This window comes from Leuciscus leuciscus, assembly GCF_965113295.1.
Source record: "Leuciscus leuciscus genome assembly, chromosome: 4".
In the NCBI taxonomy this organism is placed as follows: Eukaryota; Metazoa; Chordata; class Actinopteri; order Cypriniformes; family Leuciscidae; genus Leuciscus; species Leuciscus leuciscus.
In genome coordinates, this window is record NC_138728.1 from 30,681,279 (window position 1) to 30,705,648 (window position 24,370).

At 36.6% G+C, this 24,370-nt stretch overlaps 1 protein-coding gene across 2 annotated transcripts; it reads left to right on the top strand.

The window, feature by feature from the left end:
• Window positions 1-3,347: 3,347 nt before the first annotated feature.
• On the top strand, window positions 3,348-20,058 carry LOC309497668 (uncharacterized protein). 2 transcript variants are annotated; one of them, XM_082167975.1, is made up of 3 exons: window positions 3,348-3,433; window positions 4,174-4,393; window positions 18,127-20,058. In XM_082167975.1, exons 2-3 carry the CDS (start codon window positions 4,222-4,224, stop codon window positions 19,047-19,049), a joined length of 1,095 nt encoding a protein of 364 aa, XP_082024101.1. In that variant the 5' UTR covers window positions 3,348-3,433; window positions 4,174-4,221; the 3' UTR covers window positions 19,050-20,058. The 2 variants fall into 2 exon arrangements, with proteins under 2 accessions (XP_082024101.1, XP_082024102.1); XM_082167976.1 differs by lacking the exons at window positions 3,348-3,433; window positions 4,174-4,393 and adding an exon at window positions 4,723-5,687.
• Window positions 20,059-24,370: the final 4,312 nt, after the last annotated feature.

Genomic DNA, 24,370 nt, shown 5'->3' on the forward strand with positions numbered 1-24,370 from the left:
TTCTTGCGTTGTTTTTTTGCCTCTTCACGATGACTTGCTTAATTTAGTCCCAATTTGTAAGTCGCTTTGGACAAAAGCGTCTGCTAAATGACTAAATGTAAATGTAAGTCAATTTCTTTAAGCAATTCAGAGGAACAAAAGGCGTTGCAGCAAGAGCTATACCCTGTACTTGTGCTTCCTCTTATTGTCGCCACGCCGGAGGAGAGGCGCATTTTGATCGCCAAATCCAAATTGAGCGCAGCTGAGCTGCACAGTAATAATACAAATAAAAATTTGGCAACTTTAGTCCACCGTTCCGGAATGTCATAAATAGTGAACTTAGCTTGACCAGTGGCACTTTTCCTTTCCATAAGAACCTCGAAATAATACTATTAAGCTCCTTAAAAAAAACTTTGCCAAAACAGGGGGAAGTGCCTGAAACAAATATAAACACTTTGGTAGTATAGTCATTTTGATAGAATTTACCTGTCCAATTAATGAAATAGGGAGATATTTCCACCTATCTAAATCCCCTTCTACTTTAAGTAAAGGAGCATAATTTAAGTTATATAACTGAGACAGATCTCTGGATATTTGTAGTCCTAGATATGTGAATTTATCCATATTCCAGGCGAAGGGAAAATTTCTAAGAGGTAATCGAGTTTTAACTTTTCAAGGGCATAGAGACACTCTTGTTAACATTAATTTTATAACCAGATATGATTCCATAATCTTGTAGTAGAGTTGTCAATGCTGGTATAGTAGAGTTTACATTAATCAAATACAACATGATATCGTCTGCGTATAGTGAGATTATATGCCGAGATTGAAGGGTTGTAAAACCACTAATGACGTCATGCGAGCGAATTGCAATAGCTAAAGGCTCTAGTGCTAGCACGAATAAAAGGGGAGACAGTGGGCAACCATGTCTCGTGCCCTGCTCCAAGGGAAATAGAGTCGAGATTTCACTATTGGTCTCAATGACTGCTGTTGGATGGTTATAAAGCATCTTAACCATATTAATAAATTTAGGGCCAAAATTCTTCTTTTGGAGGACCGAAAGCAGATATAGCCACTCAACTCGGTCAAAGGCCTTTTCGGCGTCTAAAGAAATGGCAATAACAGGATAGTCCACCTGAGAGGCGGAAAAAATTACATTTAGAAGCATGCGAACGGTGTCAAAAAGGCATCGATTTTGAATAAATCCTGTCTGTACTAACTGTGAAATTTCTTTTTCCAATCTTAAGGCAATAATTTTGGCAAACACCTTGTAATCTGAGTTGAGTAATGAAATTGGCCTATATGAGCCACACAGACAAGGGTCTTTACCAGGCTTAAGTAGAAGAGTTATCATAGCCTGTTCGAGAGAGTCTGGTAGACGTTGAGACTCTATAGTTTGCATATACATATCCTTCAGTGGCTTAATTAATTTGGGTATAAATGCTTTTAAAAAATCTATATAAAAACCATCCAAACCAGGTGATTTGCCAGCAGCTAGGCATGATATGGCCTCTTGTATTTCGACCTTAGTGATGTCCCCCTCCAAATTGTCCCTGGAAACTTTAGTAAGAGATGGTATGTCCAATTTATCCAGGAAAGTATGTGTTTTCACCATATCAGTACCTTGGGAGGTATATAACAATTTATAGAATCGCATAAATTCCTGATTAATAAGAGTAGGATCTCTGATAACAGTATTGTCAACTCGACGTATTGCATTAATCGACCTCACTGCATCTTCTTTTCGTATTTGCCAATTTTATCCCCATGCTCATAACGTCGTTGTTTGGATCTAAGGAGGACACACTCTGCTTCTTTCGCAAACAGTCTCCTGAAGACAAGAAAGAGGATGACGTATTTCACAGGTGCCCTTTTAAACTCATGGTCGCAACAGTGGTGACATCATAGGCTGCCGCCTGCCAATGTCAAGTTCATTGTCATGTTTAGACTCATGCTTCAGACACCGGTCATGCTGGAGGCATTCCCCATAGCGCCCTCTAGGGGACAAAAGCTTTTTCAAAAGGGAACAAAACCAATCCAATCAGGCTTTGTTGGTACCATGACGCTAATCATAAAATGTTTCTGTCAATTCAGGCTTTGATCCTGAGATCATGGAGTGCATGCACATGACAGTGTGACATCAGCAGAGAACAGCCAATCACATGCTTTGAAACGTAGAGAAACTGCAATTCACTTCATATGAGAGAGTCCGCAAGATTATTTTCTCTCTTCTGCTGAAGATTGAAGAATATGAAATATATAAATGCATTTACACAGCAAGAAGGAAATATCTTGCTATATCAGTGCAAGTGAAAAGTTGTGAAGTTACTTATATAGTTGATGACATATATAGGTAAACCGGCTTCATAGTATAAGCCCCAGGTTCATCTCAAGGTTGTAATAGTTTAGCATTTGTAAAAATATATATTTTTTGTTACATTTTTAATTTTAATATCACTTTCAAATTTGTTAGAAGTTTCAGTTTAGTTTTTTTATTTTGCAAACACACGTCTATTTAGTTTGAATTAGTTTAATTTTGAATTTTACTAATTAAAGTTTAGCAGAATTAACTGAACACTTCCAGGGTGCAGAGCAAAGCAAGATATTTTAATTTAAGCTTGTAGCGACATAAACTTAAAACATGCTGAGATTGATCAGATATGTAATAGTATAAAAAATATATATATATTTGGAGCCCGAGCACCGATGGTCCCTCTTGGAATTGCTCGGTTTATTTTTTAAAATTTTTTTTAATCAATCTCTCTAGTAGAGAGAAGAGTCTGTCTATCCTCTCCCGGCTCTCCTCTTCTTCCCTGTCTCTCTCTGAAACCTCATGTCTTCTTCTCTGATTAACTCCATCAGTTCATCCTCTTTGTCTCTCTTTCTCCTCATCCTGGTCATCAACTGCTTTTACACGACTAATTTACAAAGCCATGGAAAATTATTCAGAGAGGAAAAACACACAGTCACTATTCATTTTGCACAATTGCTAAAACATATTACAACAATTTACCTATATATTGTTGCTGTGTTTGTCTGTGGCCCAAATAAAGGTTTGATTTTGACAAACTTTGTTTATTGTATAATAATTATTAATTTACTATTACATTCGAAAAATACATCCAAACGTCAATTTAAAAATGTCTTGTTACTGAAAAAGAAGTTTACCAACCCCTGGTATAAATGGTTTCTGCACCCAAACACAGCACAGAATCTCACAAGATGTGCTACAAACTCTTTTAGCGCATCATTAGACAACATGCATTTCTCCAAGGATTCAAATATGAATACCTTATTTATTTCTGATTGTTTTTACTATGTGTGTGTTTTGCATTTAAATTTCTATGTACTTTTGTGACTTTAGATAGCAGCGTGTGAACGGGACTTTTATTTTAAGGTGACGTCATAAGCCGGCGCCGCGAGCCCCTGTCAGTTGTGATTCGGCTGAAGAAAGGTTTGTGTTTTTAAGCATTTAATGTGTTTGAATAGATACAAATAATTCAGTTGATTTTGTGATTATTAGAGGCGATCTTAAAGGAATTAGTCTGCATTAAATGTACAATTGTATTGCTTTATCTAACTTTAATGAACGTTATTTTCTGTGAGGAAAGCACGCGAGTAACAGAAAAGGTGCGTCTCAAAGGTGCGTGTATATCGTGAATCACTTTATCGTGAACACGAATTTGGTCACTAAAGAAAGTTATGATGAGGTTTTTGATACTCCGAGTCAATTGAATCAAATGATTCAGTAATTTGAATCGCTCGAATCGCCACTCGTTGGTCAAAACAGTGTAAATGCAACGAGAAAACAAACCAACTCTAAATGTTTCTTGAAAATGGAATATATTCAATATAATATACAAATGATTAAATACCAGCTTCAAATTAATAAAATGAACAGTATAATTTATGTTCTTTTTAGTCTGGAAAAGTGTTAAAACCATGTTTTTTTGGATTGATTACTATTTTGCATAACCACAGTTTTACTACAAATACAATGTTTAAACTATAACAGTGTAGCAAAACCATGGTTAATTTGTGATTACCATGGTTTAACTACAATAACCATGTTTTTTGTTGTGTTATTTGTAGTAATTAGGGAGCTGATTGAGAGACAGAGATTTAGTTTGGATTTATTTTTCTTTCTGTTAATTATTCTCATCTTAATCATGACAATATTGTCTAAACACACAGGAAAAACTCCTGGTGAAGCGACTGAGATTCACGTGACTCACTATAAAGATGGCGTTTATTAAAGAGGAGAGTGAAGAAATGAAGATTGAAGAAGCGAGCAGTGTGAAACAAGAAGTTACTGAGGAACAAACAAAGATGGCGATTATTAAAGAGGAGAGTGAAGACATGAAGATTGAGGAAACATTCAGAGTGAAACAAGAAGAAACTGAGGAACAAACAGGTTGGTTTCATTCTCAAAGCTGAACTCAGTCATTTGGTCCTCTTTAAAATGTCCAGCTCTACAGAAATGAATGATATTTTTGGAGGAATTAAAGTGGTTTTATTTGGCATGGAGCGTGTCCCTCATGTGGACAGACATGTTGACATCACATGATCAGACAAATAATAACGCTGCCTTCAAGCGAACATGAGACGATCCTACTTTCATATCGAACATTCGTATTATAACATGAAATCACACATCTAATTAGGAAAAAAATACATAAGTTCTTGCAGTTCTCATTGGTTCTTGCGGAAGCTCAAATTTTTTTCATTTTTTGCACGTCAAGTAAAAGCTTCTGTTTCCACAACTCGTGTGTGTTGATGAATGTTTATATGTGAATAAAAGCCTAAAGTAAATCTGTTTAGTTTATAAAGCGATCAATTCTCTTCAGAATATTAGATTAGATTAGTTTTACGATCTCTTTAGAACTTTTTGATGCGTCAGAGTTTTTAGTTGCATAGCTGTCAATGGTGGGATGGAAATCTCCACCCTTTAATGAAAATGTCAATTTGTTTTTAAGAAGCATCACAAAACCACAGTTAAGTGGTCTAAACCCGAAGAACGCGCCAGTGTGTTCTGCTGGATTTTTTCCTCAGCCTAAACAACTTAAAATACTCCGTAATTTTTGGCCATACATATAAGTATTTATACATCTTTATCAACTATAAAGGGTCTTCTTTTATTTGTGTACACTCACAATAACAACAAATCCTTGTGTTTTTGTCAAATAAAGAAAATAAACGGTGCGCTTTCAGCTGTCGCTGTCTCCGCAAGAAACTTCCTGAAAGACGTCTGAATAATTAATTGAAACTCAGCTAATACTTATGTACACAAACATAAAACGTATGTCTAAAGAAAGCTTGAAATGTCTACTTTTAATTAAAACAATTCACATTTAAAACAAATATTCTCCTGAAATGTAATCTGTATGAAACTAAAGAGATGTACAGTTTCCCCTGGCTTAGCTGATTATCGTTAATGTGGTCACACCCACGTGCAGAGCGTGCTATTCATAAGATAATGTGTTGAGGCGATCTGCAAAATGGTAAACGCCCTAAAAATCATTAAGTTTCATTCACTTTCCTGTGCGTTTGGAAGATGCTACACGGGTGAGGAAGCTCCTCAGCTCATCCTGGATAGTGACGATATCGCAAGATATTGTATTTTCCTCAGAAGAAGAGCGGGACTCCGACAATGAACGTTTGCATTTTAAATAGCGACGTGGTCCAGCCGTGGATACAATTTCGGATGAGTACGTTATTATTTATATTTGTTCGATTATTTCCAGACTTCTATTTGGATATATTTTTGAAATGCAATTTATTTAATTATTTTTAAATAACTTAATTTGTACTTAATTTTTTTTAATTGAGATGTATACATCATCTGAAAGCTGAATAAATAAGCTTTCCATTGATGTAGCCTATGCTTTGTTAGGATAGGAAAATATTTGGCTGAACTATTGAAAGTCTGGAATCTGAGGGCGCAAAAAAATCTAAACATTGAGAAAATCGCCTTTAAATTTGTCCATTTATGTTCGCGATATTGCTGCATCCACTCACAAAAATAAATGTTTTATATATTTACGGTAGGAAATTTACAAAATATCTTCATGGAACATGATCTTTACTTAGTATCCTAATAATTTTGGGCATAAAAGTAAAATCGATAATTTTGACCCATACAATGTTTTGTTGGCTATTGCCACAAATACACCTGTGCGACTTATGACTGGTTTTGTGATCCAGGGTCACATATGTCTGGTCTCTCATGTACTGAAGGTTTCCATGGCACAATTGGAACTCAATATCTACAGGAAAATTGGGGATTTCAAATGTCTCTGGCCCCTGAGCCTGGCGTACATGAGATGACCGTTCTTGACCGAGGACAAAGATACAATGTCTGTGTCAGCTGTACTTGGTGTAGGAGATGGTACAAGAGAGATCACCTTTAAGGTGGGCCTCTCAGGTAAATCTGCAATGTCTGTGAGGCTGATTAGTGCATTGTTAAAATCAGCATCTTCACACTGAAGAGAAAACTTGTATGGAAGACCTAACTTCTCTTCAAGTTGTTCCATCAATGTGTCCAAAGTTTGTGGTTTCCTATGCAGCGTGATTTTCCGTATGTCATTTTCATTCACTATCACATAGTTCTTGTCTCCATTGTGTCCTGTGAACCTAACAATGAGAAAAATCTATTAATTTTACACTCGAGTTCTCAATAATAAAGGGATAAAAAGTGGAAATTCAGTTATTTTCTCACCCTCATGTTTCAACCCTGTATGACTTTCTTTTGCTGAACATAAATGATGATATTTTGAAGAACATTGGAAACCAAACATGTTCAGGTTACCATGGAAGTCATTGGGGAACTGAAACTGTTTGGTAACAAACTTTGTTCAAAATATATTTTATGTTCAGCAAAAGAAAGTCATGCAGGGTTGAAATAACATGATGGTGAGTAAATAACTGAATTTCCTTTTTTAGGTGGACTTCCACTTTAAATGTTCAATTTAGCACAAGATAAAATGTTTCGCTGTAACAAATGTCCTGTCCTGAATTTTGTAGGGTGCCAGTGGAAAAGGGTCATTCAATTCAAACAGCTTAGTGACTGTCATTTCTGATACATGGCTGCACAGTTCATAGGACTGTAGATGCTCAATGTAACACGCTGTCTGTTGTTTGCATACAAACAAAATGTTGATGACAATTTTTACAATTTGCCTAAAATCAGGCAGACATGAACTTGTACCAGCAGACAGAACCATATCAGGACTGTAGTTGATCCCATCAATGCACACTTTAGATGTGCTTTGGGTAGCAAAATTCTGCTGAAGCATGTTCTGTACACTCTCAGGAAAAGTCAGTGTATATGCCACTTTGTCCATCTGGACAGAAGATTTAAAACAAGGATGACGAGTCCACGTGGTATGCTATCAATCTCTGATGTCGGACTGCCAGAGTTTGTGTGACGTTTTTGAAATTTGTCTCACAAATGATTTGTTTGAAGAACTTATGCTTGCCTTCAAAACGCATGGTCCAGACATCTCTAAGTGGCCCATATGTCCTTATTAGTTGTGGATAATGTTCAATGTAGTGGTGTTTAGGACGCAACACGAAATGAGGAAATACTTTTAAAAGCAAACCTCTGTGCTCTGAAATTTTAGCCCCAAGAAAATCAATAGTATCATCAGTAAATCTGAAGGATGTCACCAGTTCTAGCATGTCCTTCAAAAGCATTAAAATCTCCCATGTTGCATCATTTTCTGGGATGTCAAAGCCAAACATTAGTGGGACAAGTCTTAAAAGTGCCCAGTTTTCATGGCCATTGCCCCCAATCGTGCCTCTTGAGGCAAATGTAGTTGGAATGACCTGAGGTTGATCGGTCTTGTCTATGAATTTATATGGAAATTGTTTGATTGTTCTGTTCACATATACTCAAGGGCGATGTACTTTTTGTTGATTAAATCATTGAGGCACAGTGCAATGTTTCAATGGGTATGACACCCTCCAAGAGATCATGCATGATGTCAGGTGGAAAGCCACTGACAGAGTGAAAATGGTCAAGCTCATTTAAAACACACCTGCCTTTTACACCATACTGTTTTACCAAATTTTGGTCTTTTAATTTGATTTCTGTTGCATTTCACTCCTTTTCACCATGCAAAAGCGGCAAGGGTATTCCACAATAAAACTCTCTTGAAAGGAATGAGCACCAAGATTGTCAGCAGATACATTGAGAACAGTTCCCTTAACACATTCCCCTAACTGCTCCAAAAAGACACTATTTCTCCAGAGTTTTGAGGTCTTGTACAAGAGGGTGAAGGACTTTCTCATATCCATATTGTTTTACTGCTCTAGCCTTGCATATGAGTGCCAGCTGAATTGCCTGAAGAGATGACCGGTGTTTAGATGGAAGATTAGCAAGAACCCAATAGACACTGAACATCTTGTGGCAATCTCAAATTCATCAGTGTACAGGGTAAGCAAAATCCTAAATTTCCCTGCCGTCAAAAAATCATTCTCACGATAGTTAGTGCTGTCTTTGTAAGAGTTGATCCCATTTGCATTGTCAAAAGGAGCAAGAACTTTCTCAAAGACATCAGTTCTGTTTAAAAGCACCTATAGCATATCCAGAATTGGCACATAAGCAACTGATTGTGAGTCTTTCCCAAGTTTATATCCTGTTATAAAGAGGATATAAACTCTTATATCCTGTAGCACAACTATTGGAAACTCTTTCTGAAAACATGATGCTCTTTTACTGACTGTAGAGAGAGAGACTCACCAGAATTAGTAATTTTCAAGATCAAATTATTCTCTGTGACTGCTTTCATGATGTCTCTCAAAACAGAATCATTATCGCTGACTCCATGTTGATCTAGAATCTGCTGTATGGCATTACACAAAAGGGGCTTTGACAGAAGAAAGATATGGTTCATTTGTTGAATTACTTCCTGTACTGCTACATCAGAGATATGCAGAATGGTTTGCATCTTGAGGAGCAAGCCTAAATTATGTTCTAGTTGATTTTGCAAAAGATCCAGATTTTGAGTCTGGTCCTCTTTTTCATTTTCATCTTCGCCAAATTCAATAGAATCCATTGACTCATGGTAAGACATATTTTGTGTAACGTCTTGTGGTAATTTTGCAGCTAAATTTAGAATTTCCACTGCAATGCTTGGTTCCTCTGACTGATTAATTGGTGTTCTTTACATTTGTGAGCATTAATTGTAGAATAAATTCTGCTCTCAAAATTGCAGTCATTGTATGGGCACTGAACCTTTTCATTCTTTTATGTTGATGCAGATTCTGTACAAGGTTCTTTAAATTCACAGAGTGGACCGTGAAATATTAATGGAGATTCTTTTGATCCACTTGTTTGTTCTGCATCAATTTGTTGGGAATGACTTCTTGTTAAATAAATGACTTGAATGAATACAAAGTCTGCATTAAGGCATGGAAATGGTGTAGTTCTGGTGTAGCTTCCATGTTTTATGCGATAATGCTTCAATAGGAGAGATCTCTCTTTTCATATGAAAAAACAACAACAGTACTTTCATTTCCATTGCATGTCTGATCTCACAAAACAAGCTCTGCAAATGAAGAAAATAATATTAAGATGCACACTTCTTAATATACAGCTTTGTATTTTTATTTACAAATCAATAATGCAGTGTTCAAACATTTGAAGTAGGGGTGGGCGATATGGGAAAATATATCACGATTCTTTTTCATGTTGGTTTTACTATTTTGCATTATAGCCAAACGAATTTCCCTGTTTAAAAAAAACAAAGCCTTACAAAGACTATAAAATAGAATATAGCAGACATTTTTGGCCAAAATGGATGAAGAAAAAACTTAGCCTTGTCATTATTTTATCTTTGTTAATAAAAAAATAGGACCAAAGATACACATTACATGTACACAACATAATATACAAATGAAATAAAACAATACATAGGCTTGACTGTATACATTATAACTTGATTCTTAATAAAACTACTCTATTTAAGTTCTTCAGTCAAGAGCAGTGAGTGGTATAACCAAATAGTTGATGGTCCCCATTGACTTCCATAGCATCCTAATATGGAAGTCTATGGGGACCATCAACTGTTTGGTTACCCACATTCTTCAAAATATCTTATTTTGTGTTCAGCACAAGAAAGAAATTAATACAGGTTTGGAACAACATGAAAGTTAGTTAATGATGACAACATTTTCATTTTTGGGTGAACTATATGGAATTAATTTTGTTCCAATAATAATGAACGTAGCTTTTCAAGAAACTAATTAAAATATAAATTGAAACTGAATAAAATATCTTTGAAACTGAAAAAGAATAAATCGCAGGCACATTTTTTGACTTCATTTTTAATACACTGCATGTTTTGCTAACTATTTCTCATATTTCGTTCGCTGATCTGAACTTACAAATGCGCTTCCAGAGATTTCATTTACGCTTCTGAAGTTTTCGTTTACGCTCCCAGAGTTTTCGTTTGCTGTTCTGACACATTTCTCTCGTGGGGGCGGGGCTAGTAGCAGTGTGTTCTTATTGGCTACTGAGGTTTTTATTGACAGCTTCTTCACCTGGAAGTGAAGACGTCAGTGGTGTGTTTATGTGTGGATTTGAGCGTCTGTAAGCGCAGCTTTCTATTTCATTTTAATGATATTAAGTTAGGTTTGTTTTTTAATTTTATCTGTATTTACCTGCTGCTACTACTTTGTCGACAGAAGCTTTTAGGAGCACAAGAGATCTATTCAGTCTATTCAGGTGTAATATTACATTAAAGGACTGTATAATACTTCAAATATTGTATAGTGTCCAATGTTTTCGGAGAATATTTGTTTATTCCTGATGATTCTTTTGCATGTTAGGCTCTGATTAGGTTGAGCTGTTACAATTTAAAGAGAATACTAGCAAACGTGTGTGATATATTCAGCCGTCAAGAAAGTTTCACTTCAGGTAATGTTAATCAAGGTTGGCAACCATGGCCCATCACACTACTCATTGTTAGCATGATATACATTTACACCATCAAAATTAATTATCACTTAAATAAGAGGAATTTAAACAATATGAAAATTACAATCGTGGCCTGCTGTCAGATGATACAAACCTCAGAGGGCATTTCATTACATATATCACACAAAGAATGTTCTTGTTGCCATTTTTTTTAACTGATAATTGTATTTAGTTATTTCATTTAATTAATACTACCTTCTAAGATTTAAAATTGTAAATATATTTTAACAATCATCAACCGTTTCAATTGTGACTTATACAACCAGTTAAATTAATGTAATTGAAAATATGAATTCAATTAAATTTACATTCTTTATTGTCACTAAAGCATATACACAAGTATCAAAGTGAAAGTATTGGATGCAATTATGTTGTGACAGGAAAGACCAGAATTCACAAAACATTAACTGCATAATATAGGCCTACATGTACAGTATTCTGATATACATTACAATACAAAATGAAAAATTACAAATACAGAATACATTAAAAAAATTCATATACATTTTAAATGTTGCAATGATTCTTTGAGCAGTTCCTGTTGCAGTTCAAGTAACAAAGCAGTGACTGGACACAAGCAGTACAAGGATAGTCCACCCAAAAAAAGAGAATTCTCTCATCATTTACTCCTTCATGCCATCCCAGATGTATATGACTTTCTTCTTCACATAAACATAGACAAAGATTTTTAAGGAAATAATCCATCTCTGTGAGTCCATAATACAAGTGGATTGTAACCCATGTACGCAAGACAGTTGGTCGGAAGTGATTTTTAATAGTTAAAACAGTTTACAATATTAGTATTTCTTTTATCTAGCCTATTGTTTGACTTCAGAAGGCATTGATTCATCCACTGAGGTCGCATGGATTACCGTCACGCTCACTGTGTGTGGTTTTTAAAGCGTCTTTAGGACTCGCAGAGATGGATTACTTTCCTTATAATCTTAATTCGTGTTTATCTGTAGAAAGAAAGTAAAATGCATCTGGGACAGCATGAGGGTGAGTAAAATAAGTGAGAATTGTATTTTTGGGTGAACTATGCCCTTAACATTCATATGCTGTTGGTATGCTAATCCAAGATCAGCATAGACTAATAAGAATAATGTGCAAGGTGTCTGAAGATCAAGATCCCAGTCATTCAAAGGTGATGTGTCTGAACAAAGTAAGATTATTGTCTGATAGGGACATCTCTGGTACTATCACTCCATCCTCTGTGTCAGCATCAGAATTTTGTTTATGGAAAAGTTGCTCCACTCCTGGAAAATGAGAGAGGAAATGAATTATAATCTAACAATACAAACTACTTTGAACCCCCACATACAGTAACAAGTTGCAGATTTACAATATTTTTTCCAAACAAATTATATAAATGTTTTAAGGGATTTTACAGTACTAACTTAAATATTTACCTCGGGAGTCATGAAGCATTTATCATATGTAATACTGTTGTGTAACCAGTAGATGGCTGTATACCCCTATAAACATATATCCATGGCTGTGTATTCCCCAGTTGCTGGATGTTTTCAGTCATAATTACTTGCATGTATTAAGGTTTTAATTTGGACATATATTTATTATTAAAGACTATTAAAGATTAAACATTTTTCTCAGAAATGTTCATTTGAAGTGCAATTTTTGGCATTATTATTAGTCAAATATGGACACAGAAAAAGCATTTACTCATACTAGCTACATATAATAGCTTTATCTATCAGTCATCTTTATCACACAAAAGTAATTAAATAATTTTCAAGATACTTCAAAATAATTGAGTGTTTATTATTATGAACAGAGACGTGGTCTGTGGTCAAGTCGTTTCTCTCCTCTTTCAAAAACTCTGCATCGCAAATTAATCAGCAATTGAGAAATTCAGGTTTAAATAGCTTTATTGGCATGGTAAAAAAAGGCTTTACATTGCCAAAGTTGAATCAGGCAGTGATTGACAGCGCTCTGGTCCTATGGCATCATTGACTGATACAGTACTTTTTGTACTGTAGGCTACAGTACATATACTGTACAGTACTCTAGCACAATGTTGTTTGGGGTGGCTGGGGGGAAATATGATATAATCGAAGACTGTAACCGAATGTAGATAAACAAGTCATGTAATGATTGGGCTAAGTTAAATCAAGACAACACAGCTGTATAATGTTATGGGCTCTCACCTGAAAAAAGCCAGTACTGTATTATAAATAGTATTAGTAGGCTATAGTATTGATTAAAAATAAATAAATCTGACTTACCACGAGTAGGCTATCCAGTAACCTTATAGCGACGATGGCTAATGATAATGATATCATTCGTCTGTACTATTCCTTCTATAAGAAATCATCTCAACAATATAGTGTAGCAGCAAAAAAATACAGATATAAACTTAATATCATTAAAATGAAATAGAAAGCTGCGCTTACAGACGCTCACATCCACACATAAACACAGCACTGACGTCTTCACTTCCAGGTGAAGAAGCTGTCAATCAAAAACTCAGTAGCCAATAAGAGCACACTGCTACTAGCCCCGCCCCCACGAGAGAAATGTGTCAGAACAGCAAACGAAAACTCTGGGAGCGTAAACGAAAACTTCAGAAGCGTAAATGAAATCTCTGGAAGCGCATTTGTAAGTTCAGATCAGCGAACGAAATATGAGAAATAGTTAGCAAAACATGCAGTGTATTAAAAACGAAGTCAAAAAATTTGCCTGCGATTATTCTTTTTCAGTTTCAATTTATATTTTCATTAGTTTCTTGAAAAGTTACGTTCATTATTATTGGAACAAAATTAATTCCATAGAACTATCCCTTTAAGGACAAGGGGCAGCATGTTCACTATTAGGCTACTGTCTCTTAAAGACTTGCACGCATCTAAAATACATAATGCATCCGATTAAAAAGTTAAGTTTACTTTAAATTTAGACATAACCAACTGTGTTCATGAAAACATTGTGTATATTTGACAGTATTAGCGCAATAAGACGCAAAATATAAAGTCCAGTAATCAGGCGCTGTTTGACAGGCTTTTAGTGGTTGATGCGCTCAGAAAAATAGCCCATGTAAGAACAGCACGTGAATGAAATGTTTAACCAGCAAGGCTTTAAAGGGTTAGTTCACCCAAAAATGAAAATTCTGTCAGTAATTACTCACCCTCATGTTGTTCCAACCGCGTAAGACCTTCGTTCATCTTCGGAACACAAATTAAAGATATTTTTGATGAAATCTGAGTGCTGGATCACTCATCCATAGACTGCTAGGTGGCCCAAACTTGCTGGCCCAGAAAAGTTATTAAAGAGATCGTTAATATAGTCCAAGTGACTACAGTGGCTCAATCTTAAGTATATCAAGCGACGAGAATACTTTTTGTGCGCAAAAATAACTACTTTATTCCACTATTCATTTCCTTCTCTCTGGGCCTCGTAGTGTTTTTGCGCTACGTCATCACGCATCACACACATGACCAGCGTCGGCCAATAGTGAGCCTACGTGGTGACGTGTAACACAGACGCGCTGCGCAAAAACCTACAGATCTAAAACTTTTGAACGGTAGTGTAGGTCTAAAGTTTTTAAGTAAAGTCTTTGTGTAAATAAAATGTATAGTCCGATTACTTCTTTCAACTTAAATTTGATTTTGTGAATAAGCCAAAACAATACATTCAATCATTAAGTCTCCTCACATTGATTCTCTATAGTTGGTCTTGGGCGCTGTTGCTATTATACCGGCGGGATAAATGACTCTTGCGCCCGACGCAAATCTAAAATGGGTTGGTCTGAAGTAGCTTCATTACTCATAGGTGTGGTTTGGGCATAACGTGAAATAAACCAATCAGAGCGACATCTCACATTCCCTTTAAATGCAGGCTCGCTTGTTCAATGGCGGATGGCTATTATAACGGCGGATTTGCCAGGCGCACGCCAGGAGCGGTTCACAGCCGAGGAGACCGACGTTCTCGTCAGGGCTGTAAAACACAGAGAAGTGACATTGTATGGGGATGGGAGAAACACACCCAAATAAGCTTAGGTTAAACAGGCGTATAAACATTTGGGTAAATGTGTAAGCTAGATTTATGCCTATTTTTTCACATCTTCATGGACACAACAATGATTTCCCTTGTGTGTTAATATTTTTCCTTGTAATAATGTATGGTTTTCTAAAAATCGGAACTGCTGCTGCTTCTGTGTAGCAGTGGCGTATCCAGGACATTTTTACTGGGGTGGCCAAGATGGGACACAAAACTAGAGTGGGGTGGCCATATATACTATAAAGTAATGTTATGTAAACCTTTAAACTCTTATGAACAATAGAGGATTTTAATAATAGTAACAAAGTGCAAACTTTATTTTTAAATAATGGTACTATTTCATAAAATGTAAGATACACACTGCAAAAAATGCTGTTCTTACTTAGTATTTTTGTGTTGTTTCCAGTCCAAAAATCTAAAAATTCTTAAATCAAGAAGTATTTACTAGAGAAGTAAAACTACATAAGAAATTATTTTTTGTTTTCAGATAAACAGTAAGTAACTTAAGTAATTTTTGCTTAAAACAAGCTAAATTATCTGCCAGTGCAGTAAGAAAAAAAAACTTAATTCAAAAAAACTTAATAAAAACATAATCTTAAAACAAGATTATTTTTCTTACTGCACTGGCAGATAATTTAGCTTGTTTTAAGCAAAAATAACTTAATATACTTTCTGTTTATCTGAAAACAAACTATAATTTCTTATGTAGTTTTACTTCTCTAGTAAATGCTTCTTGATTTAAGAATTTTTAGATTTTTGGACTGGAAACAACACAAAAATACTAAGTAAGAAAAGCATTTTTTGCAGTGCAGTCACAGGCCTATTTAGGAAATGTGTTTACTATAGTCTGTTATTAATTGCCATAGTGGGGGATATGACTCATTGGCCATTAACTTGTCCGAAAATGCATTTGTGTTTATCTGCAAAAAGGTTTACATACACTAGATTGCAGCCTAGGCTACTGTTAATGTAAATATAATGTTAGTGGTTTGTTTTTAAAGTCTACATTAGAGACCTGCGCGGGACGGATTTCTCACTTAATAATTCCTAAAAAGCTGACATCTCAGTTCATCGCCATCTCACAAATCTCTGTTATTATCAATGAAACTGGCTGCATAATTAATCTTTCATATTATCTACACTTTGTTTGATATAATAGATGATTTGCCAGTATGCAGAATTCAGCACTGAACAAAAAGTCCATTTTGAGTGGTGAGGGAATTCTATCTTAATTGCATCTGATTGGCCATTGCGTTCAAGAAATCAACACATATGTCTGTGATTGGTTACATTGTTCAACGCTGCAAACATGTTATAAATAGAGACTCTGGCCTGTAAATCGTTTCTATTTTGTTTTAGTTGTTCTTGTTGCTTTTGTGCAACAGATGAATGACAATTTATTCGTTTTTATTTGTTCAATTTATAGATAATTCTATTTTGCGGGAGTCCCGACTCCCGCGAATCGACACACGAGTGCATTACCGCCCGCGCCCGCACTCGGCCATCAGATCTATATTCCCGTGCCGCACTCTGTTGCGTTGGGTCCCGACCATACCTCTCAATCGACTGATTCCAGCGTTTTTATCGTTGTTGTATTGTTGCAACTGTGTGACCGTCCTCTTGTTTCACGGACCAGCAGCAGCAGGTGCACCGTGCAGCACGCGACGCGCGTGCTCTTATCTCATGGGTCATCTGACCTGCATGGCCAAACGTCCGCTGAGCAGAAATCAGCTCTCACAGTCTCAGTACGACCGATACTGTGTTAGTTAAAAATGTGAAACTGGCCCTAAATCAGTTGATCAGCTGTCATCACTGATTGACAACATTTCTCGTTTCTTGTGTTGACGAACTTGACCTACCTATCAGATCTGGGGTGGCCACAGGGGTGGCCAATGAGCTTTCAGGGGTGGCCCCGGCCACCCCAGGCCACCCCCTAGAATCGCCATTGCTGTGTAGATGAGATAAGCAAAGTGTATGCGCGTTGTGCACACGCTACATTGATTATGGCCAAGCATGCGCCCTTAAAATAGCATATGAATAACATGCGCAACGCGCCACTGACTTTAGACTAGGTTTTTCCTGGTCAGTGGCGGAATTGTTTTCTAAACCTTCAAAATAGCACCAGGGAACGTTTGCGCCGGAACACGCCTCCTCTTTGCGCTGAAAATCTTTACATTTTTAGTGTTTTTAAAAAAAACATGCATAAACGTTATTTTCTCAAAACTACAAACTTTTATGTACATGTTGCTCACATATTACTGTAGCCCTGTTTGTGCTGAATACAGTGTAATCAGACTTTAGCCATTAATATGTTTTTAAGCAATTGAAAAAAGCACAAATGTCAGGGCATATCAAAACTTCGTCAGGGCCCCAAAATACCATGTGATGGATTTTTTTTTAATTAATCATAACTAACATTTATTTTTCATGCAGGAACAACATTCATATGCTTTTGAATCTTAAATGTTTCCAAAACTTTTGGTTGAAAACTCGTAACTGAGTGTGTGAGTGTATAAATAACATATAGGGGAAATGAAACTAGACATATGTCTAGGTTTGAAAACTTGTGATTAACCTTGTGATTAACAATAAAGTAATCAAGAAAACAGAGTTTTCTATGGTCAGATGAAACAAAAAAATAGCTTTTTTGGCAGCAAACACTTAAGATGGGTTTGGTGCATACAGGGATAAAAAGTACCCCATGTGTAAAATGAAATGCTCTGCTGTATCTTTAATGCTGTGGGCCTAATTTTCTAGCATATATTTTGTTTGTTGCTTTAAAGCTGCAGTCCGTACATTTTTTGTGTTAAAAATGTATATGATAAGTGAGTACATCGTGAATCCATTTTCCAAACCGTGTTTTGGTCTTATCTTGAATCACTTCAGTACACCTATAATAAGTGTTTATTTTCAGACTATTTTAGACTGGTACGGGTCGCACAGCTGTGGAGTACATGCGTGACTCGTTATAGACATAAACAGAGAGAAGTAGCTCCGGCTACAATGTTCTTCCGCGAGACTCATGCAGTTCTGTTTATTAACTGCTAGAGCGCCAGAAGTTACGGACTGCAACTTTAAATGTCTGAATGTTTTGATGTCTGTTGCTTTGTGCCATTACACTGGTGTTAACTTGTATTTGTCTCTGTTCACCTTAGACCTGCTGAAAGAAGAGAGTCAAGAACTGATTGAAATGGAAGAGAAAGATCATGATTTCATAACTGGAGAAAAAACTTTTAGTTGTTCACAGACCCTTAAAAGAAAAGAAACCCTTAATCACCATAGGAGAATTCAATCAAAAGAGGACTGTTTTTTATGTCAGTGTGGAATGAGTTTTCCGGACATAAAGCGCCTTAAAAGGCATGTAATATTTTACTCCGGAGAGAAGCCTTTCAAATGCCAGCAGTGTGAAAGGAGTTTCCGATTCAATAAATACCTTAAGACGCACATGAGAATTCACACTGGAGAGAAGCCTTTCACGTGCCATCACTGTGGAAAGAGTTTCTGTCATAAAGTAAGTCTCAAGACTCACATGCTGCTTCACACTGGAGAGAAGCCTTACACCTGCAAACTGTGTGGGAAGAGCTTCTCACAACAAGGAAACCTTACATATCACATGATAAGTCACACTCGAGAGAAGCGTTTCATGTGCTCTCACTGTAGAAAGAGTTTCATTCATAAAGTAAGCCTCAAGACTCATATGAGAATTCACACTGGAGAGAAGCCTTACACCTGCACCCAGTGCGGAATGAATTTTACATATAAAGAATCCCTTGGTATCCACATGATAGGTCACACCGGAGAGAGCCCTTACACCTGCAAACTGTGTGGGAAGAGCTTCACACAAAAAGGAAATCTTATGGCTCACGTGAGAATTCACACCGGAGAGAAGCCGTTCGCCTGCCCTCACTGTGGAAAGAGTTTCACACTTAAAGGAAACCTTGAGGTTCACATGAGACTTCACACTGGAGAGAAGCCTTACAAGTGTCTTCAGTGTAAAGAGAGTTTCACATATCATAGAGACCTGAAACATCATTTGCAAACGCATTCTGGAAAGACACATGTGTGTTCATCGGTGTGACAATGGATTTAGAAAAACGAGCAATCTAAAAAAATCATCTGCACATTCACTCTGGATGAAGGCACTTTAATTGTGATCCGTGTAATAAAAGAATTCCATCATTTACAGATACACCTGAAAAGTCATGCCTACGTTTGACCCTATTTGTGTTTTTTTTTATTATTTTTTTATACTTCTAAATGGTTCTGCAGTTTAGAATGACACCATAAAATCTCTGTAAAATTAATGCTACATTCATTAGTGTGGCTGAATGTAGCCAAAATCAGTTTTCCTGCTTTCACCTTTTAAATGTGGACCATATCAGATACCATCTAAACAGGTGACATGCCTAAAACATGTGCTTTCATATGCATCTTTTGTATTTTGACATTTTATTTGCTTTTGTGATTTAATCGGATTTCAAATGGCCTTTTTGCCTTAATGTAGTGGTTCTCAAAGTTTTTGGTTGTGTCCTCTTCGTGGGGCATGTTGATTGGTTGACAGAGAAACGTCACTTGCGCATGCTACAAGGGGAAAGACAACACGAGGTGCCATCACTACTTTACTTGTCTATTGTGATGGATATTTAATAGATAAGATGGTAAACTATCTTTTAAACTAACCATGATTCTAACATCTAAACTTTACTTCCCTTTTTCAGGCCTAACATTCTAACACTTGAACAAAATGTCCTCTGAATGTTGTGTCCAATTCTGAAGTGCTGACCATGACAAATATAAAAAATATACTGTCCAGAATAGTTTCATAACATATTGAGTAATCAACTGAACTCTTAACCCTTTTCTCTATTATTTTTTCTAATGATTTGAGATCTAAGTTTTCTCCTACCTAGTAACAGAAGGGTTTACATAGGCAGAACCAATCAAATTGTAGGGAAATTATGTAATGTTTCATGTCATTTTTGCCATGCTCCTATTCTATAAAAACTGTTGTATTCCTTTTGCTGGTGGGATTCTTTCTGAAATTTGTCAGAGATCCTCCAGCTGTGATTAAAGCATGTTCGAAGGCATTGTCTGAAGTCTGTCGGTTATTATTGCTGCGCAGCAAGTTAGGGGACGCGCTAGAGTATAAATATTATTGAACGAGGACGTCGATCGCAGACGAGACCTAGATAAACTAACGTTGACTGTAGACGTTCAGGGATGTCGATTTTAGACGAGACCCAGAGAAACTAACGTTGACTGTAGACGAGACCCAGGTAGACTTAGGTCAGGTGCGTTTAAAATAAATCTATCACACACAGTAAGGGTACTGTTGGCGGTGGAAACGCAAGCCGAACCAGGGTTTACAGTAATCGTACTGTACTGTGCTGTACTGCTCGGTGGAAACGGGCCATTAAGGTCCCTTGTATCATGGGCCAGAGAATCAAAACTTAGGGCGTTTTTGCACGTTTGCTCGATTGTTCCCGGCGCCCCCCGCAGCGTTGGTCTGGTTTCACACTCAATTTAATCCTTGGTGCATTTGCGTTCATCTTATGTCCTCACAAACGTGCACGGTGCATGATAGAAAACAGAACGCGGGTCAATATATTGTGTTTTTTATTAATTTGGTGCAATTATGCGCATCTGAGTAAATGACATTTGGTTTTACTGTATGTGCGTCGCATGAAGGGGACTTTCTGCTGCTTGCAAACAGACTCTTTTCAGGGAACAGTGGATTGCAATTAATTTGTTGTTAATTTGCAGTCGCTATGCGCTAATACACTGCAGGCTCATTCTTGCTCGTATTCAAGGTAAATTATCAACACTATCACGTCTTACGTGTGTTTTATTGAACTAAATATATTGTAATCGGCTACAACGCATGCGCAGGTTACATTACTTCGTCGAGTTGCTTTCACATTCACATGAATCGCGGCACAGTGCAACCAAACTAAGACCACCTCGTTCAGGTAGTCTCAGGTTCGGAGAGTTTTCCTGCAAACCCTGCCCCATTCCGAACTAAACTGCCAGTGTAGAAAGTCTCTTAGTTGTATTTAACTTTCCCCCCATTATTGATAATATTTTCCTGATGAAGTATTTGACACAATGACAAAATACGTGAAAGGAGTAGTACGTCCGAAACCTCAGTACTCATAAAAGAGTAGGCGAGAAGTTCCCGGATGGCTTACTGCTTCTGCCCAGATTCTGAGGAGCTCATGGATGGATTATTTTCTATCCCAGGAGGCCACGGGAGAGGACACGTCATTATCAAATATCGCAGAGATCAGCGACGCGGTTGTTTTCAAATGTGAGTAAACACGGTTCCTTGTGTAATAATCGTATGTGTTGAACTACTAGAGTAAACTGTTGAATTGTTGAAGGTGTAAATATGTTAGACAGTATAGTTGTGATTTTGCTGTAATTTTTTTTATTTTTTTATGAATAGTGTAATGGAAAAAATTTGATTTTCATTGATCTTCAACAGATACTGTAATGTGAGTCACATGTATCTATGTTCATATTGTGGTATGTGAACGGGAGATATATGTATGTTTGCATACCTGTGGAAGTGGCTGAGTGTGACACTGTAGGAACATATGGGACAGGACCTTTGACCCTAGTATTGACTTTTGGTGGTTCTTAGTGTCAGCTAAGTGATAAATAGAAACTTATGTAACAATGGTCTCTTATCTGTGGAATGCAGGGAAAGAAGCCTGCTGAAGAAAGGCCTTGGGAAGGGCCTTGTGTCTCACTCACTCCACAGCGTAACTTCTGTGTGGCTGGCCTATTCTTGCAAGAATAAATACTTTTTAAAAGACTATTTGATTCAGAGTGTCTCTTACGCAGTGATGATGCTTTAATAGAATTTTTGCCACTATCAGGAGCTGCAGTAAGCACACGTTTACGTATCTAAACGGGATTTACATAAACCATATACATCTTAAAGACGCTTATTTTAAATGGCTATTTATATCTGACGGGAAAATATTCTATAAGTATCGCAGATGAGCCTTGGATGAGACCCTCCATCACTCCACCTGCCCTTATTGCCTCAGATTGTGAAGTGCAGAGCACAGCACAGCAACAACCTCCGGCACGAGGCACGGCTCACCTCTGGAGGTCAGCTGATTCACCAGAATAAAGCCACAGAATGCGAACCGCTGTGTCGAGATGGCAGTAGGATGTGGGGTTCATCGCCTGTAAATACATGATTATAGTTTGAATAAAGCTTTGTTTCATGTGTTGTTGGCTTGTATATGCATTCTTTGCATTACTTTTATTCGTTCTTTTACTAATTTATTCATGTTTCTTATTGTTTTCAGTAAATAAAATATAATTAATTACTTTATGCATTAATTCATTGCTTGACTGAAAATTTAGATGTTCACTGCATTTCTCTAGTGTGTATTCATGCATAGCTATGTCAAATGACAAAACAAACTGCATTTTGCTTGTTTTATTAAATTATATTTTCAGTAAAAAAAAAAAAAAAAAGTAATATAATGAGGTATTGGTCAGCATTTATCATTATTATTATTGTAAGTTTTAGGGTGGGCTAGCAATACAATTTATTATTGGGTAATATATTTTTTTAAGGAGTGATACTTCAATTTTTTTGAGTATAAAATCAACAGTCTGCTCCAAAGGCGAGATCTTCGAGCAGCTGCCCGTCTTCATTGTGCAGACATTACAAACGCTGTGGAAAACCATTGTAGGTAGGGCTGTCGAGTTACTGATGCTATGAGGCGTTAGTGCACCTGTCGCTCATATATTTTTTTTATTGCCGAACTTGGAAACATACAATACAGGGAAATGGTTGTATATTTAACAATGAACGATCATAATAACAAAAAAAAGAAAACATAAATATCATGTGTTTGCATACATCATAATATGAGATTTTATAAACAGGAAAAAAGAACAATGACAAGGTTTTATAACTTTAAATAATTCATCATAATACATAAGCCTGAGGGATGAAACGAGAGGTAAATTTAACAAGAAAAAGGAAAACAGGAGATTTAAGTCACTTTTGCTTGTCGGTGAAAATTTTTGGATATACTGTAAAATAAAACAATTATTATTATTAAATTATCATCATATTCAAGAGATAACGATTTTGGGTTTTCGTAATAAAAATAATATCGTTAAGGATAAAACTGGGTCACATTAGTAGGGTTTAAAATATAAGAACTTAAATCAACCCTAAATGTATTCACAAAATAAATGGGCAGCAGTTTCTTCAACAAGACCACAAAACAAGCAAATTTCATCAATATCAAGATATTTACAGATGATGAATTAAACATGTCGCTCATATCTTTTAAGTTGTTGCTCTTGCTTGTGATAATGCGTCGTAAGTCGCATGGATAACGTCAAAATGGCAGATGTCCGGTTCGCATACTTAACGAGATCAGGCAATATAGTACCTACTCTTTTAGCGCTCGTGAAGTACGTACTTATTGAAATTAAGTTCCTACTCAGTGACTCAGTGAGTATGTGGTTTTGAACGCAGCCCTCCTATTTGTTATGCCTTTCCCTCGCTAACTTCCCTCTGTCTCGTTCACTCGGATGTATGTCAATGCTTATGTTGCACGAGTGCCCACTCCTGGCGGAACCCTTGAAATGTGTTTAAATGAAACGCCCTAAGCCTTTGATCATCATTATGGAGCTGATTTATTATGTACAGGTTTTTCCTTATGAAATAGTTTTACGCACCATTCTATAGGCCTGTATGTATGCTTGGACTGTTAAAAAAATTAAATATAAACAAATATGAATAGATGAATATAAAAAAAATACACAAACAAAACAAACAAAAAACGTCTCAGGTTACGACTGTAACCCTAGTTCCCTGAGAAGGGAACGAGACGCTGCGTCGACAACGCTTTGGGAACGCCCCTGCGGATGACGTCACGACCAGGAAAGGATAAAAGCACATCCGGTCTGACCGGCGTTAGCTTCGATATAGCTGAAGCAAGTCGATCACAGGAATGCAGGAAGTATGGTGCGTCAGACAGAGTTATGGCACGCACAGAGATGAAAACTCTGGGGGATACGGTGAATAATCTAAAGTGCCAAAAAGTCAGTGTGTTCCTTTAAAATGCCGTTTTGTGGATCACAGCTGTATGGGGAGGGGGTGGGCTCCTTGTCATGAGCTGTGATTGGTCCGTGCCCCCTCAAGTAAAGTAATGCATTAACAAGCAATGAGATTATGTTAGTGTATGGTTAATAATGTGTTAAGTTTGATGTGCCCTTCAAAATAAAGTAATGACACAATAATGCACTTACAAATCATTAACTAAAATATGAATAAACATACACTAAGGTAACATACACATCCTTATTTCTTTACACCACAGGTACAAAAACCAAAGATGCAAATTATTTGTAGTTCTT